General features: G+C 41.4%; 1 protein-coding gene across 1 annotated transcript in view; it reads left to right on the top strand.

Moving 5' to 3' along the window:
- Positions 1-17,907, top strand: part of gan (gigaxonin) — a 20,424-nt gene extending 2,517 nt beyond the window's left edge. Inside the window, exons 3-13 of the mRNA XM_056281454.1 lie at positions 3,417-3,531; positions 9,209-9,559; positions 10,852-10,920; positions 11,200-11,351; positions 11,862-11,983; positions 12,178-12,290; positions 15,552-15,701; positions 16,128-16,264; positions 16,838-16,972; positions 17,297-17,406; positions 17,726-17,907. Coding sequence (XP_056137429.1) covers positions 3,417-3,531; positions 9,209-9,559; positions 10,852-10,920; positions 11,200-11,351; positions 11,862-11,983; positions 12,178-12,290; positions 15,552-15,701; positions 16,128-16,264; positions 16,838-16,972; positions 17,297-17,406; positions 17,726-17,907 — 1,636 coding nt within the window. The remainder of the gene's footprint in view (positions 1-3,416; positions 3,532-9,208; positions 9,560-10,851; positions 10,921-11,199; positions 11,352-11,861; positions 11,984-12,177; positions 12,291-15,551; positions 15,702-16,127; positions 16,265-16,837; positions 16,973-17,296; positions 17,407-17,725) is intronic.
- Positions 17,908-18,263: the final 356 nt, after the last annotated feature.

Genomic DNA, 18,263 nt, shown 5'->3' with positions numbered 1-18,263 from the left:
GGCTATTCCATGCGAGAAATTGCTAAGAAATTGAAGATTTCCTACACCGGTGTGTACTACTCCCTTCAGAGGACAGCACAAACAGGCTCTAACAGGTACTATTTAATGAAGATGCCAGTTGGGGACCTGTGAGGCGTCTGTTTCTCAAACTAGAGACTCTAATGTACTTATTTTCTTGCTCAGTTGTGCAACGCGGCCTCCCACTTCTTTTTCTACTCTGGTTAGAGCCTGTTTGTGCTGTCCTCTGAAGGGAGTAGTACACACCGGTGTAGGAAATCTTCAATTTCTTAGCAATTTCTCGCATGGAATAGCCTTCATTTCTAAGAACAAGAATAGACTGTCGAGTTTCAGATGAAAGTTCTCTTTTTCTGGCCATTTTGAGCGTTTAATTGACCCCACAAATGTGATGCTCCAGAAACTCAATCTGCTCAAAGAAGTGCCCATCCAACCAATCCAACTTGTGGGAGCTGCTTCTGGAAGCGTGGGGTGCAATTTCTCCAGATTACCTCAACAAATTAACAGCTAGAATGCCAAAGGTCTGCAATGCTGTAATTGCTGCAAATGGAGGATTCTTTGACGAAAGCAAAGTTTGATGTAAAAAAAATCTTATTTCAAATACAAATCATTATTTCTAACCTTGTCAATGTCTTGACTCTATTTTCTATTCATTTCACAACATATGGTGGTGAATAAGTGTGACTTTTCATGGAAAACACAAAATTGTTTGGGTGATCCCAAACTTTTGAACGGTAGTGTACTTCTCTAAAACTCCTGACTTCCTCATACATGCACCCTGTCGTGTGCTTCCTCTAAATCCACAAAGACACAATGTAACATTTTCTGGCCTTCTCTATACTTATCAATCAACATTCTCAAAGCAAACATCGCATCTGTGGTGCTCTTTTGTGGCATGAAACCATACAACTACTTGCTAATCATCACCTCTCCTCTTAACGTAGCTTCCACTACTCTTTCCCATATCTTCATGCTGTGGCTGATCAACTTTATACCTCTGTAGTTGCTACAGTTCTGCACATCACCCTTATTCTTGAAAATCAGTACCAGTATACTTCTTCTCCACTCCTCAGGCATCCTCTCACTTTCCAAGATTGTGTTAAACAATCTAGTTAAAACCCCACTGCCATCTCTCCTAAACATTTCCTTGCCTCCACAGGTATGTCATCTGGACAAACTGCCTTTCCACTCTTCATGCTCTTCATAGCTGCCCTCACGTCCTCCTTGCTAATCCACCGCACTTCCTGATTCGCTATCCCCACATCATCCAACCTTCTCCCTTTCTCATTTTCTTCATTCATCAGCCCCTCAAAGTACTCCTTCCACCTTCTCAACACACTCTCCACGCTTGTCAGCACATTTCCATCTCTATCCTTGATCGCCCTAACTTGCTGCACATCCTTTGCAGCTTGGTCCCTCTGTCTAGCCAATCGGTACAAATCCTTTTCTCCTTCCTTAGTGTCTAACCTCTCATACAACTCACCATACACCTTTTTCTTTGCCTTTGCCACCTCTCTCTTCACTTTATACTGCATCTGCTTGTATCCTGTCTACTTTCTTCATCTCTCTGACTATCCCACGTCTTCTTTGCCAACCTCTTCCTCAGTATACTTTGCTGTACTTTCTCATTCCACCACCAAGTATCCTTGTCTACCTTCCTTTGTCTTGAAGACACACCAATTACCTTCCTAGCTGTCTCCCTCACTATTTCTGCAGTGGTTGCCCAGCCATCTGGCAACTCTTCACTACCACCCAGTGCCTGTTTTAACTCCTCCCTGAACTCCACACAACAGTCTTCCTTCTTTAACTTCCACCATTTGATCCTTGGCTCTGCCTTCACTCTCTTCTTCTTCTTGGTGTCCAAAGTCATCCTATAGACCACCATCCGATGCTGCCTAGCTATGTTCTCCCCTGTCACCACCTTGCAGTCTCGAACCCCTTTCAGATCACGCCTACTGCATAAGATATAGTCCACCTGTCTGCACTTTCCTCCACTCTTATACATCACCCTGTGTTCCTCCCTATTGAAATATGTATTCACTGCAGCCATTTCCATCCTTTTCATAAATTCCACCACCATCTGTCCCTCCACAATCCTCTCCTAGACACCATACCTATCCATCACCTCCTCATCACCTCTGTTCCCTTCACCAACATGCCCATTGAAGTCCGCTCCAGTCACCACTCTCTCCCCCTGGGTACACGCCCCACCACTTCATCCAGCTCATTCCAGAATTCTTCCCTCTCTTCCATCTCACACCCAACTTGCGAGGCATATGCGCTGATAACATTCCTCAATACACCTTTGATTTCCAGCTTCATACTCATCACTCTGTCTAACACACTCTTCACTTCCAGCACACTCTTGACATAGTCTTCCTACCCCTACTCCATCTATCCTCCCATTCACACCATGGTAGAAGAGTTTAAACCCACCTCCGATACTCCTGGCCTTACTCCCCTTCCACCTGGTGTCTTGCACACACAGTATATCTAACTTTCTTCTTTCCATCATATCAGCCAGCTCTCTCCCTTTACCAGTCATAGTGCCAACATTCAAAGTTCCGACTCTCACCTCCACACTCCTACCCTTCCTCCTTTACCGCTGCTTCTGGACATGCCTCCCGCCTCTCCTTCGCCCAACAGTAGCATAGTTTCCATCGGCACCCTGCTGGCCAACAGTACCAGTGGGGGTCGTTGGTAACCTGGGCCTCGACCAATCCAGTATGGAAATCTGATTTATGATCTGTGTATTTAATTTGGCAAAGATTTTACACCAGATGCCCTTCCTGACGTAACCCTCCCCATTTATCCAGGCTTGGGACCGGCACTAAGAATACACTGGCTTGTGCATCCTCAGCCACTGGGTTCTATCATTAAACAATCATTGGACTATCATTAAACAATAAAAGAGATTTATAAAAGAGGCTCACTGCAATGGCAGCTGTTTGAAGAACTATGAGCTTGATACAACAACCTTGTCCTCTCCAGGATCAGAATTTAGTGGATGCAGTTCTATGGGAAAGACTTGTCAAAGTTATGTGCTTGAAAGAACAAACAAGCAAACATACAGAATAACAGGTATTCAAGCCAAAGAAAGTGTTCCACAAAAGTGTTTAAATGCAACTATTCTCCTTACGAAATGGTTATGAAATGATTTTAGCACCTCTTTTCATAATCACAAGTTCATTCAAAATATGCTCACCTATTACCGGTAACCTGAGGCATCTCTGGATAATTGGACTTTTATCTTGCAGTTTGTAGAATATTAAGGCTATATGTAAACCAAGGTAAATTCAACAAGGGTGAATTCCTTTTGGTATGCTAAAAGTATCTTTAATAATGTTGTCAGTGTTGCAACTTGTTGCCAGTCACATATTCTTTTGGTAATAATTTTGTAGGACCAAGCTGAACTACAATCCCCCAAAGGAAGATGGATCAATGTACAGAATAGAGCTCCAGGGAGTCTCCATGGCCATCATGAAACAGATCCTGGACTACATTTTCAGTGGTGAAGTGAGTATGGAATTCTTCATGAGATTTGTTTGAGTAAGGCCTTGTTGTTCCAATATTCCCTTTATTGTGAATAACATTTTGTTTGGTTTGAAAGGGGTGATGTAAACGATTGATACAAACCTATCCTCTTAATAGAAGAATATTTGTAGGCATTAGACACATAAACAGTTAAATAGACTGTTCTCTTTGGTTGAAACAAGAGATGCACCTAAATTTAATCTATTCATTGGTAGAAATGTTTAAATAACTGTAAAAATTGCTGTCAGATGAAAGTTTTTGTTTTCTATCACTATTGGCCAAGAATATTCATTTCATCCATGGTACATCACTAATTGGACAGCTATTCTTTCTGCATATTGGTCCACTTAGAATAAGAGATGTCATCCACTTTTTTGTGGAATTTTGTTATAGCTGCAATCCTGAAGATCATTGTTTTACGTTTGACATGCTGACACCTATGGTAATATTGGTAGCTAATTATTTTGATGTTTTATCACTCCAAATCCAAGAAATAAAATGAAACAGAACTGCTAGTGCCAGCAGCACCTTCACACAGACAAACAAAAGAACATGGTTGAACCAGAGTTGTAGCCATTGATGTTGTAATATCTGTTTGTTAAGCTCTTCGACAAGCATGATCTTCCGTATCTACTCATTAGCCTCAACAACTTTTGCTTCCCCTTAAAACTCTGAAAACTCATTGTTACCTGCCCTACGGCTATACATGCGTCAAATCAAGTGCATGTTCAGAAGGTTGGATAACGTCGGAAAACTCCTTCCAGACATTCGGATTTGGGAGTTCTGCATTCAAACAATTTTTTTATAACTTTCCAGAACTTACATTCCTAAATCTGTGCCCACTTGTCAGGTGTACTTAGCTGTGACTTTTCTGTGGATTGTCACCATGTCATGGTGGAGAAGCTTGCGTGGTCCTGAGATCCCGAGAGCAATGCTGTTTGGAGCTATGCTCCTGGTAGGGTCACCCATGGTGGTGAGGTCAAGGGGGAGGTCCCTGACAAAGAGCAAGCAGTCCAACCAAGACCTCAACGGTGGAACAGGCGAAGGATGATGGCTGACTTTAAGGAAGCATGACAACGGCTGGGAAGGCGGATGAAAGCTGCAGCAGAAATGGGCCCTCAGTCGTCTTGGACTACATGCCACTGGATCCTGACCCAGATCTTTCTTTTTTTTTCTTCTTCCTCCTTTTCCCCCCAATTGTATCCGGCCAATTACCTTACTCTTCTGAACTGTCGCAGTCGCTGCTCCACCCCCTCTACCGATCCGGGGAGGGCTGCAGACTACCACATGCCTCCCCTGATACATATGGAATTGCCAGCCTCTTCTTTTCACCTGACAATGAGGAGTTTCGCCAGTGGGACGTAGCGCATGGGAGGATCATGCTATATTCCCCCCAGTTACCCCTCCCACCCGAACAGGTGCCCCGACCGACCAGAGGAGGCACTAGTGCAGCGACCAGGACACATACCCACATCTGGCTTCTCACCTGCAGACACGGCCAATTGTGTCTGTAGGGACGCCCGACCAAGCCGGAGGTAACACGGGGATTGGAACCGGCGATCCTCATGTTGGAAGACAAGGGAATGACCACCAAGCTACCCGGATGCCTCCTGACCCAGCTCTGTCAACGACCATGTGGTGACTGTCTGTGCACCAGTCTCCCCACATTAAACAAAGTCACGCACAGGCGTCCTCCATAAAGGACAGTTGTACTTGCTTCGAGTGACCGCTGATGATGATGACTTAGCTGTGAAAATGGGTAGGGTTTTAAGTGTTCTGCAAATTCTCTTCTGTTCATTCCTCACACAACTATCTTCACCACTGTGTTGACTGTTCGCCGCTCATCATGACTAGTATTGAGGAGAAACTCTGAGAGGGTTCGTCTTTATCTGCATTTGTTTGACTCTTCAAGTCATAATTAATCCTACCCCTTTTCCATGATAGACAGTTTCTTGTGCCATCTTCAACTTTAGCTATTCAGTAAAGGTATGCTCAGCATGGTCATAGGATGAGTCGTACGGACTAGTTTATATGAAGCATGAAAAACGCTTTATTTTTCTGCATTTGGCTGCTGTGGTAAAGACATAAAATGTTATGTGCTACACCATATTTCCTGAGAAATTCTTACCTGACATTAAGCATTAAAATGGGCAACTGCATAAGTGTTCATGATTTGTACATGTGTGGATTAGCTGTTGTTTCAAATACCTCAAGAAGAGAAAGTATCAAAAAGGACATTTATTTGTATGTACATTTTCAGGATTATATCTTAAATTATTAAATATTTTTTATTTCTATTTGAGGAAACGTAACATCAGATCAGATTAATCCACTAAAAATGCAGTGTTCACAAGTATTCTAGTATTTACAAATAAATAGCCTACCTTTTTAATTTGTGTTTTCTGAACTGATAAACACATCAAGATTGGCACTTGCTTTGTCCTGTTTTAATAATTCTCTCACTGTTAAATCATCACTAAGGATCTGGAACCAGTTTAGACGACATTTGGTTTACAGTCTTTTTCTCTATGGGCTTCAGTTGCAGCTAACCCTGTCTTTCCCCCCTCCCTGATGGATAGAGGTTTTTTTCCACTGGTCTACTCTGGGTATCAGAACATTCAGAGATTTATAAAGGGAACATGTTTGCATCATTCGAACAACTATCTTGAGAAATATTCACTCTTAAAACCACATTTTTTTAGATACTTGCAAATCCGTAGTTTTGTCCATTAGTTCTCAATTTCCCAATCTCCCGGTTGCCACTCCTATTGACCCCTTTTTAAGACCCTCATCTTGCACAAAGAGGATTCTATCTGCTGTCTATGGTCTGATTTCCTCACTGCGCCCCTCTTCATCACATCATATTAAGAGGGGATGGGAGGAGGACCTGGGAGTAGAGATCACAGACAACCAGTGGGAGGTAATTCTACGGTGGGTCCACTCCTCTTCAATTTGTGCTAGACATGGACTGATTCAATGTAAAATTGTACACCATACACATTTAACAAAGTTAGGTTAGCTAAGATCTATGATAACATTGATCCTGCCTGTGACAGATGCCATCAGGCCCCGGCCACATATAGTCACATGTTTTGGTCCTGCCCTTCCCTATTCAATTTTTGGTCAGAAATGTTTTAAACAATTTCAAATAGTGTTGAGATTCCAACTAGGCCGATAGCTTTAACAGTTTGCTTTGGTGTCCCTCCTGCTGACCTGCTATTACCATCATATAAAGCAGACCTGGTAGCTTTCACAAGTCTTCTGGCCAGACGCCTCATTTTATTACAGTGGAAATCACCCACTCCTCCATCTCACTCTATGTCGCTCAGGGACATTTTGTATTTTATCAAGACGGAGAAAATAAGATGTGTCACACAGGGTTCAAAAACCAGATTTCATAAAACATGGGGTCCTTTATTTAAAATTGTTAAGGAACTGCAGTCACTTGACACCCCATAAACTTGGGGTAATCTATTTACATGTGTGGTGATATGGGTGTATCCCTTAACTATTTTTTTACCATTATATCTTTTTCTGTATAATCTGTAATTTCATTTTATAATATTGTTTATTTGTCTTGAGTATACAAGCTGCGTCTTCTCTAATTGGCTAGGCAGCCAGGCTATATGTCTCTTTGTTTGTTTTTTCTTTTCTTCTTTGTTTGTATTTTTTTTCTATGTTGAATTTTGGTTGCTGTTATTTTTTTCTCTCTATGTAAATATAAACATTGACTCCATATATGTCTGTGTAACATTTTAATTGAAAATTTCAATAAAAAAAGTTGTGGAAAAAAATAATTCTCTCACTGAGCTGTTTGGAACAGCACATAACACATGTTAACTTTGGTGTTTTAGAACAAGAAATCAGTTAATTATGGCTGTATAAACAAGATTTATTCTGACAGGATGCTTTAATGCATTTACACCCATACTTTATCAGATCACAATCATGCCTTGCTGATATCTCTGCATGGATGAAAGAACGCCAACTTCAGCTTAGCCTATCTAAGACTGAGCTCCTTGTCATCCCAGCCAGTCCATCCTTACAACAACAGATCAATATCCAGCTCAGATCAACCCAACTCATGCCCACAAACACTGCCCGAAACCTGGGTGTCATGATTGATGACCAACTAACCTTTAAGGTTCATGTGGCCTCGATTGCTCAGTCCTGCCGATTTGCCCTGTACAACATCAGGAAAATTAGACCCTACCTGTCTGAGCATGCAGCACAACTCCTGGTACAGGCTCTTGTAATATCATGCATTGACTACTGCAACTCCTTACTGGCAGGTCTCCCTGCTTGCACTTTCAAAGCTCTGCAAATGATCCAGATTGCGGCGGCGCATCTGGTCTTCAACCAACCCAAAACAGCATGTCATTCCACTGTTCATATCCCTCCACTGGCTCCCAGTAGCTGCCCTCATCAAATTCAAAACCTTAATGCTCACTTACAAAATGGCAACAAAAACAGCTCCCGCCTACCTGAACTCCCTCATTCGGGTCTACACTCAGTCCCGCTCACTATGCTCTGCCAGTGAAAGGCGTCTGGCACTTCCACCACAACGGGACCCTAAGTCACTAGCCAGACTCTTCTCTTCTGTAGTTCTCCGGTGGTGGAATAAGTTACCAATATCCATTCAATCCGCTCAGTCCCTCTGTTAGAGCCATTTCTGTAAAGTTATTTAATATGCATATTTGTTATTTTGTGTTATAACTTCAATATAATTTTATATTTAGTGAACATCTATAAATGGGAGGAGTGAAATCTTTATATGTAAGCTCACATATGAAAAGATTTAGTTTGATGCATTTTGATTGACTGCTGAAATTACTATAAATAGGTGAGCCTGGAAATGTATGGTTAGGAGCATTAGACCAGAGAGCATCACAGTCTTTTGACCGTCACATTATGTCATTTCTGTTGAAAAGCCTAGAATTCATCATTTTAATTTGTACTGAAGTTTAATTTTGTAGTAAAAGCAAAAAAGGGAGAAACTCTGGATTCAAGACTTTTATTTTCTTATTCGTGTTGAGTGTGAAAGTGGCTTGAGGTCCTGAGCTAGTGAGTCAGCACGGCTGCACTCATACCCTCTCTATCTTAAAGAAGAAGCTAAAGACCCAGTTCTTTCACGAACACCTCCACACCTGATGGTATCCAAAAAAAAAAAGCTCTTCTATGCACCCTATGCATTGCCTTTGTGCACCGCCTGTTGACACCTATGTTCTATCGGACTTAAACCTAGTTTTTTGGCACTTACTTGCGTTGTCGCCCCCTGACTAGATCCTTGCTTGTGTTGTATCAACTCTCAGATATACGTCGCTTTGGATAAAAGTGTCTGCTAAATGAAATTGTAACATTGTAAGTGTAACGTTGTAACTGTTAAACACTCTTAAAAAGTTTGTCTAGAACCTTTGTGTAATTTAGATTTAGTATTAAAATCTTAAACATTCCTTTGACAAGGAAAGGTGCACTCAAAGGCTTATAGGTTTTGACACTCAAAGATTACCACTAGCAATCATTATTGGCTCTTGCTAAATATATTGGGGGGTTTTTTAAGTCCTTTTTTTTCCCTCCCCCATTTTCTCGTTCTCAGTATCTACCGTCACATTAATCTGTGTACATGTGCTTTGTGTATGTATGCCTTCCTTTTACCCAGATTCTTCTGAGTGAAGAGACCATCCAGGACATGGTTCAAGCATCTGACCTGCTTCTCCTGATTGATCTCAAGTCCCTCTGCTGTCAGTTCTTGGAGAGCTGCATCATAGCGGAAAATTGCATCGGCATCCGCCTCTTCTCCCTGCACTACTCCCTTCACCATGTCCACTACGCCGCCACCGAATACTTGCACACACACTTTCGTGACGTGGCGCTTACCGAGGAGTTCCAGGAGCTGCCCAAAGACCAGCTCTGTGAGGTGCTGGCGATGGAGAAGCTGAATGTGGGGAATGAGAAGCACGTGTTGGAGGCAGTGGTGCGTTGGTTTGGTCATGACCCAGAGGAGCGCAGGGTGGGTGAGACTCATTTCAGGATCAAAGTAAAGAGGAAAAAAAGAGTTAGGGCTTTATTTGTCTTTACCAACTGTATCACAGTTTGTCTTGCTTTTCTTTCATTTGGTGTTACTTTTTTTTTTGTGAACACAGATTTACATACCCCTGTTCTCCTTAACCCATAATAGAACATTACATGTAAAATGAACTGATTCAACCTTCTTTGATTTTCTTACCTGGATTATTGAGCATGCGTCAAGACCTTACATGTAAAAGTTAAACCATGCTGGGCGTCCGGGTGGTGTGGTGGTCTATTCCATTGCCTACCAACACAGGGCTCACCATTTCGAATCCCCATGTTACCTCCGGCTTGGTCAGGCATCCCTACAGTCTGCGGGTGGGAAACTCGATGTGGGTAAGTGTCCTGGTCACTGCAATAGCGCCTCCTCTGGTCAGTCAGGGCGCCTGTTCAGGGGGGAAGGGGAACGGGAGGAATAGCGTGATCCTCCCACGCGCTACATCCCCCTGGCGAAACTCCCCACTGTCAAGTCAAGTCATTTTTATTTGTATAGCCCAATATCACAAATTACAAATTTGCCTCAAGGGGCTTTACATCAACACAACATCCTGTCCTGAGACCCTCACATCGGATAAGGAACAACTCCCTAAAAAAAACTCTTTCACCTGTCAGGTGAAAAGAAGCGGCTGGCAACCTCACACAAATCAGAGGAGACATGCGGTAGTCTGCAGCCCTCCCCATATTGGCAGACAGGGTGGAGCAGCGACTGGGATGGCTTGGAAGAGTTTTTTTTTTTCTCCCAAAAGTAAATTGGGGGGAATTTCAAAATTATAAGGAATAAAAATAAAGACAGAAGAAGCCAAGAGACATTGCTTGCTAATATGTGCTGACTATAGTTTAATAAAAAATAAAAAAGTTAAACCATGTAAATAAAAAGGGAAAATCTTTGCCCTTATGTGACAGATAATTGCAAAACAAGGTTGTGGTGAATAGGGTGTGGTGGTATCTGTCTCGAATTACCCTAATTAGCTCAAGACAGGTTAAAATGTGGCTGCACTCCAAACAAAGATGCATCACAGATCGAGAGAGAGCTGATGATGCACAGATGCACACTCGCATAGCTCTCTCCCCAGCTAAAATCTTTTTCTGTGGGAGAGAACTATGCAGGTCTGCTGGCTTGAGACTGGTCCGACCGCACCCCGCTCGCCACAAAAGTAAATATTGTGTTTTGAGATCTTACACCAATATACTTGTATTTCTTTCTGAGCAGCTATCAAATGACTTGTTTTCTAGGTGCACATGAAAGAAGTGATGTCTGCAGTGTGGCAGCAGGGCCTGGATTTAAGCTACCTAAGAGAACAGGTAGTTAACTGACAAAGTCACCTTTTTCCATGATATTTTGTATACATTGCATATTTGATATGATGTCCTAGTTTGTGATCAAATGTGAGTGAATTCGATTGATTCTGTAAACTTATAAGAACCTTTCCATCAAGCATCAAACCCATATTCAGTTTAATGAATAACATATTTATCAGACCCATATGCTTGCTGTTTTAAGTAGCAACGGCAGTCGGCTTTAAAAGTTAGCTGCCCAACACAGTGATTAACTGAAGCTCATGTTGCATCTAATCCCATTAGGCCATGGGAGAGCCACTGATGAGGGAGGTGATCAGAGATTACTGCCAGCCAGCGTTAGGAGGCCCTCAGCCACAGGGGGAGGCTCTCTTTGCTGCTTTCAAACCCCGAGGTTACTCTGAGTGCATTGTTATTGCAGGGGGAGAAGACCGGAAGTGAGTTACTGTCTGCCTTGTCTGTTTGTGTGTGTTTGTGTCTGTCTGCCTTACTGGAGCAGTTGTGAGTAATTTTTCCGTGCTGTAGGGCAGTCTAACAGCGGTTGGAGAGGATGATTATCCATAAAGTTATATTCTAAATGAAGGAGAAAGTCGAGGAACGGTGTATTAAAGGATGATCTCCAGTCATATGCGATTGGAGGCCAAGAGTATCAAAGTTTTAACTTTAGCTCAGCACTCGGGAGGACATCTGCAGCAAGAGAATGGGAAGGGAATTAATAAAGTCAGCTAGTGCAGCATTTGGTTTGTATGAAAACCGTTATACACTTCAGCCTCACTGGCACATGATTGGACACAGGGTGACTCAAGGAGAACACAGTGACTAGGCTGAAATATGTCTAGAACCAGAGCACGAAGTTGGATTAACACAGAGTTTTAGCTGAAAAGCTGTGGTAGTCAGCAGACCACACAGTGAGCCCACATCCTGTTTGATGATTCCTTCCTGTACAGAAGTAGAAAGCCAACTGCAGTGACACGTTGCATGTGTCCGCTGTATGACGCCAACAGACAGGCCTGGATTGAACTTCAACCAATGAGCACTGCCCGCCAAGGCCACGGGGTGGTGGCAGCTGGTTAGTGTCAGATCTTGATCAAATTTCACAAAAGAAGAGAAAATCTATCTACCTAGCCTGAAAAGGTTGACTTAGTAAGAGCTTTTATATTGGCTTGTCTTGTGAAAATGAACTGGTCTTGCGAATGAATTCCATATAGCTGACAATGAAAACAGTACACATCTGAGCTAATACTTTTTTCCTTGTCTAATTAGAGGGCTATCTGTTTGTAATGGGTGGCGTGAATGAACAGCTGACTGTCCTGGACAGTGGAGAAAGATATGACCCTGAGTCAAACACCTGGTGTCCCATACCACCCATGATACAGGTATACAAATCTGCATGCATGCTGGTGTACCTAGAATGAGATTATATTTAAAAATGAAGTCATTATGTTATATGCAACGTTGACTGGTCCATACATTATGGACCAGTCATGGACGGCGACGAGTCTGCATATTGGCGGGAGGTTTAGCGGCTGGTGCTCTGGTGCAGTCAGAACAACTTGGAGCTGAACATGCTCGAGACTGTGGAGATGACAGTGGAATTTAGCAGACACCATTCAGCATTGCTGTCCCCCACAATATTGCAGCCCTGTGTCAACCGTGGAGACAATTCAAGTTTCGGGGAACTAGGGTGTCTGGGTGGCGTAGCAGTCTATTCCGTTGCCTACCAACATGGGGATCGCTGGTTCGAATCCCCGTGTTACCTCCAGCTTGGTTGGGCGTCCTTACAGACACAATTGGCTATGCCTGCGGGTGGGAAGCTGGATGTAGGTATGTGTCCTGGTCGCTGCACTAGTGCCTCCTCTGATCAGTTGCGGCGCCTGTTCGGGAGGGGGGAGGAACTGGGGAGAATAGCGTGATCCTCCCATGTGCTGTCCCCCTGGTGAAACTTCTCACTGTCAGGTGAAAAGAAGCGGTTGGTGACTCCACATGTATTGGAGGAGGCATATGGTAATCTGCAGCCCTCCCTGGATCAGCAGAGGGGGTGAGAGTAGAGATTGGGACAGCTCGGAAGAATGGGGTAGTTGGCCAAAAAATTCAATTGGGAAGAAAAAGGGGGAACATTTTATTTTATTTATTTTTTTTAAGTTTCTGGGAACTCTGGGAACTACCATTTCCAAAGACCTGAAGTGGGAGACCAACATCAACTCTGTCTTCAAAAAGGCCCAGTAGAGGATGTTCTTTTTGCAGCAATTGAGGAAATTTGGTCTGCCACAGGAGCTGTTGAGCCAGCTCTACATCGCAGTCATTGAATCTTTCCTGTGCACATCCATCACGGTCCAATTCAAAGCAGCAACAAAACACGATGGGAACAGATTGCAGCGAACAGTAAGGACAGCAGATAAAATCATTGGTACTCCCCTGCCCGCCCTGCAGGAGTTGTACACCTCTAGAGCCCAGAACCGGCGGGCAGAACCAGCATGGAACCTCAACACCCAGGACACAGTCTGTTTGAACTCCTACCCTCTGGCAAGCACTACAGAACAGTGTGCACCAAAACCACCAGACACAGGAACAGTTTTTTCCTATAAGCCATCTCTCTCATGAAGACTTAACACCATGGTGCAATAATGGACACTTATGTAAATATGACACTTTGTAAATAACCCCTCTGGTCAAGATGTCTCACCTCCATACCTATCATGTGCTTTGAGTCTTTTATTTTTCTTTTAATATTTTGCAAATTACATCAGATTATACAATGTATAACAATTATATAAAACACAGCAAGCATCCCCCCCCATTCTCCCTCCCATAACTCATCCCTATCAACTTAGTAGGGACCTAAAAAAAAACATAAACATATATATATATATAACATATATATATAACATAACATATATAAACATAAAATTTAAATTTAAATACAAAATAAATAGCTAAATAAATAAATTAAAGGATGTTTCTTAGATCAATGCACAAGATTTGATGGTACCCTACTCCCTCAGAGCGTGTTCCCGGTTGAAGCAGATTACCAGCATTAACATTATGCCTTGAGAAGTACATACAACGTCTCCAGATATCATCAAAAATATTTTGTTTCCGTCTAACAATATATATGATCTTTTCCATTGACATGTTTGAAGCCATTTCTTTAATCCACATTCCGGTTCTTGGCCCATTAAAATTTTTCTAATTAAGAGCAATTATACATTTAGCTTGTAATATACACGCCTATGACTTTAGAGTCTTTGCTTTGTAAGCAATGGTTAATAGGCTATATACCCAGAATAAAAAGCTTAGGATCTAATGGTAATTTCTTTGATAACATTTGATCAATCATATTAATGATATCTAGCCAAAAGGATTTTACTTTCACACATTACCATAAACAGTGGTAGTGTCCCTCTTGCCTCATTACACTTGATACAGGTATCAGGAATAGTATCGTTAAACTTGTGCAATTTAACAGGAGTTATGTATGTACACTGCCTCTGAGCCTTCCTACATGTCTTACACCAGTCTTCTAAAGATATCTCATCATCTGTGTCCTCCTTCCATGATCTCACTTATGATTCTGAGGATTTAGCAGACCCAGAGTCAAACAAGCCATACAAAGATGAAATTAAACCTTTATCATAGCAATGTCCTTTAATTGCTGCATCTAATGAGGAAATGACAGATACTGTATATCTAATGAATGGTTTTGAGATGAGGATATAAAGTCCCTAATTTGAAGATATTTGAAAAAGTGATGCTTTGACTCTTTTTAAACAAGATGTGCAATACAAATGTACATTTGTAAATACACATACAACTACTTCATACTGGTTACAAATTATTACTGTTATTGTTATAATTATAACATGAGTAATATAGTATATAATAGATAATAGATAAATACATAGTGTATATTTTTAGTATATACGTATATAATATACATAAGCATAAAAAGTTATAGTTATATTAGTATGTAAATTAATATGTAAGCAATATGATATAACATATAAGCACAAGTTATTAATTATTCAGCCATAACAAAACTCTGTATAGTATTGAAATACCTATTTTGCATACATACCTCCCATATCATATTTATTATTCTATATTTTTGAGTCAAATTCCTCGTATGCACACGCACACTTGGCCAATAAAGTAACAGTAACGTTTATGGTTTTTGTTCCCTGCTGTAAAGTTTATTTCCTCAGCGCGGTGCTCTGATATTTTTCTTTCTTTCTTTTTTTTAGCCACTCGGTGTCAGTGTTGTAAAAGAAAAGTAACTATTCTAAAAGAAGTTTCACAAAACATTAGATTCTGGGTCTTTTGCCTGGAGAAAGAGTAAGTTTTGCATACAAATATATGTAGATTGTACACTGGAAATAACATACATGAACTTTAGTTGAGCGGCACTAATCTATAAGCCTCATAAACTACCAGATGCACACATGGTGATGTTTTGTGCATCTGTTCATTTCTCTTTGTGTCTGTCAACAATCCTGTCATTTAATCTGTCAAACGATGAGGGCATGAAATAGAAGTCAGAATACTCTGTGAACTCCTTGCCTTCACTTATCGGGGTCTAGGTGTTGGCAGGCATGCAGGAAGTTTCAGTGCTTTGATGGCCTTGTCGCTTATCCACCCAGGCTCGTCAGAACTTTGGTGTGGCGGAGCTGGACGGGATGATCTATGTCCTGGGAGGAGAGAACCAAGAAATGGAGCTAGTCTCTGTTGAGGTATATGACCCTCATGTCAAGACCTGGAAACCGCAGACAAGCATGACTATGGTCCGCAAGGTAGGACACTTGCATACATAGAGCACAAAGAACATGCAACATCAGGAGGCGAATGCATGTGAACATAAGGAAAGGTGTTTCTACATAGTAATAAACTGTATATGTTGTTACTGTTAAGCTGTGTATTCAGTTCTGTTCATAAAGTATCAATATTTGTTTCTATGCTGAATTTGGTTGGCTCATAGAGAGTGTTTTTCCCAGTTAGTCATAAGACAATGTGAAATTATTGGTATGGTACATTCATAACTTACCTCTCGCAGTCATAGCATACCCACTTACTTCTGTGGTCCTTGAGATTGGGGGCTACAATCCTCTACAATACTGAAATAGTACTGGGCAGCAAGTGCCAAAGTAATTGATATTTTCAACAATTACCCTTTCTACAAGTGTCATAACTTGGATGGCTGTCTTTTCTTCTTCAATCAGATTGGTTGCTATGCCACCATGAACAAAAAGATCTATGCAATGGGTGGAGGTTCCTACGGGAAGTTGTACGACTCCGTGGAATGCTTTGACCCCAAAACCCAGCAATGGACTGGCCTATGTCCACTGAAAGAGAGAAGGTAAAACATCAAACTTTGATCCCTGTCAATGATAAAGGTAGAGCAGAGCAATCTAAAAGGAACTTCAACTAAGTCCTTGTTGTCATCTTTTGATTATTATGTGTTTATGTTTGATTTTTTTATATATATATTTTTTTTGGGGGGGGGGGCTTACTCTTAACTGTTCATCAGTTTTGATGCACTCATGTTTTTTTCCCCTCCATAATACAGATAGAAATTCAGCCAGCGGTGTACTTGTATGTATTGTGCAACAGGAAGTGAAACACATCTCCAGAATCGTGGTTGCACTGCCCAGAACACTCTTTTTAAGTTTCACTTTGTCCTACTTCACATACGACCAGTTATATCATCAGAGAAAGATAAAATTGTTATGAGAGTGAGTCAATGTCATTTCATATGGATTTATTTGTCACAGATCAACCCACATGTTATACAGGTGAACAGACAGCATTGAAGGTTTTTAATGCTAACAGAAAGTGAGCTGTTGAGGAGCTGTATGATAGCTTAGTTTTAAAAATGACCTCTTTTTTTAAATAATTGAACTGACATGATGGTAATGTCCCGCCCATTAAGGTTTGGTTCAGTGGCCTGTGGTGTTGGTCAGGAGCTGTACGTGTTTGGTGGTGTAAGAAGCCAAGAACATGATGATCCTGAGCAACGACACATGACCACCTGCAAGTCCGAGTTTTACCATGATGAGATGAGGAGGTCGGTATGAAACTATAGTTAATGGAAAGGTTTAGTGTTTGTATGTGTCTATTGATTATTACTCAGGTTCCTTTAAGGACAGTCAAGTTTTTGTTTCTGCAAAATTGGTACCAGCCTCCTAGCATTTGTGGTAATGGAAGATATTTTTCATTATAGCAACGTATGTCACTTGCCATATCCTTTAAACACCTTTTATAATTTATTCTTTCAACTACAGCTTTGCAAATATGTGGAATGGTTTCCATGTCATGATTAGAGAAATGGTCAAATTCTTGTCTTATTCCCGTCCTTGGTGCTAAATGCTGTGGTCTTTGCTGTGTGTAGGTGGATGTACCTGGATGACCAGAGCCTGTGTATTCAGACAAGCTCATCCTTTGTCTATGGAGCAGTGCCTATCGGAGCAAGCATCTATGTAGTTGGAGACCTCGATACTGGTCAGATACCACACATTACAAAATAAAACATAACTATTTTAGAGAATGCAGCATTTCAAACCTTTCTATAGTTAAAATTAATCTCTTTATAAGAGCTTCTTCCTTATGAGTAGTGGTGGGACTCTTCAGAATTGTCAGTTTCCATCCCAGCATGTAATACTTTTTTTTATGTTGGTCTGGCTATTTTAAAGCAATGGTCTAATTCACACTGTTCAATGAATGGCAATAAATGTAATAAACACTAGGCTAGTGTGTTCCAGATTATACCATCTAGTAAGCATTGTTCATTAAAACGAATGCTCTCCTCTGATGTTTGCAGGTGCGTCTTTCGATTACATCCGCGAGTTTAGACGCAGCACAGGGACATGGCACCGCACCAGGCCAATGTTGTCCACCGACCTCTGTAAGACATCATGCGGAGTTCTGAGAATTGCTAACTGCCGACTATTCCGCTTGCAGCTGCAACAGGGCATGTTTAGAGTCAGGGTCCTTCTCTCTTAGGGATCCTACAAAGTGCACTTGACTTCCACGCTCGCACATTTTGCACATTTGTGCTCTGCTTATTTCTGGTAATGGGAGATTTTAGAATGCTAAAGAATCATTAAAGTTGGGTATTGAGGGGGGCGACCCTCCTTGTGGGGAGCACAGAATTTTATCCTGGGTTGTTTTATTTTCTTCCCCAATTATGTATGTTCTTGGATGGGAATGCAAGTACTTGAAACGCTTTTTATTATGAAACGTTTCATTAACATGGTTATTGCTATTTTTTTAATTAACTTTGGTATGTTGATGTTTTTAACCTTAGATTTTTAATGACAAAGGGTTTAATCTTTTTGCAGTTTATATTTTCTTTTATT

Source organism: Lampris incognitus, chromosome 6 (genome assembly GCF_029633865.1).
Source record: "Lampris incognitus isolate fLamInc1 chromosome 6, fLamInc1.hap2, whole genome shotgun sequence".
NCBI classification, from domain to species: Eukaryota; Metazoa; Chordata; class Actinopteri; order Lampriformes; family Lampridae; genus Lampris; species Lampris incognitus.
This window is presented reverse-complemented; position numbering and strand designations above follow the sequence as displayed.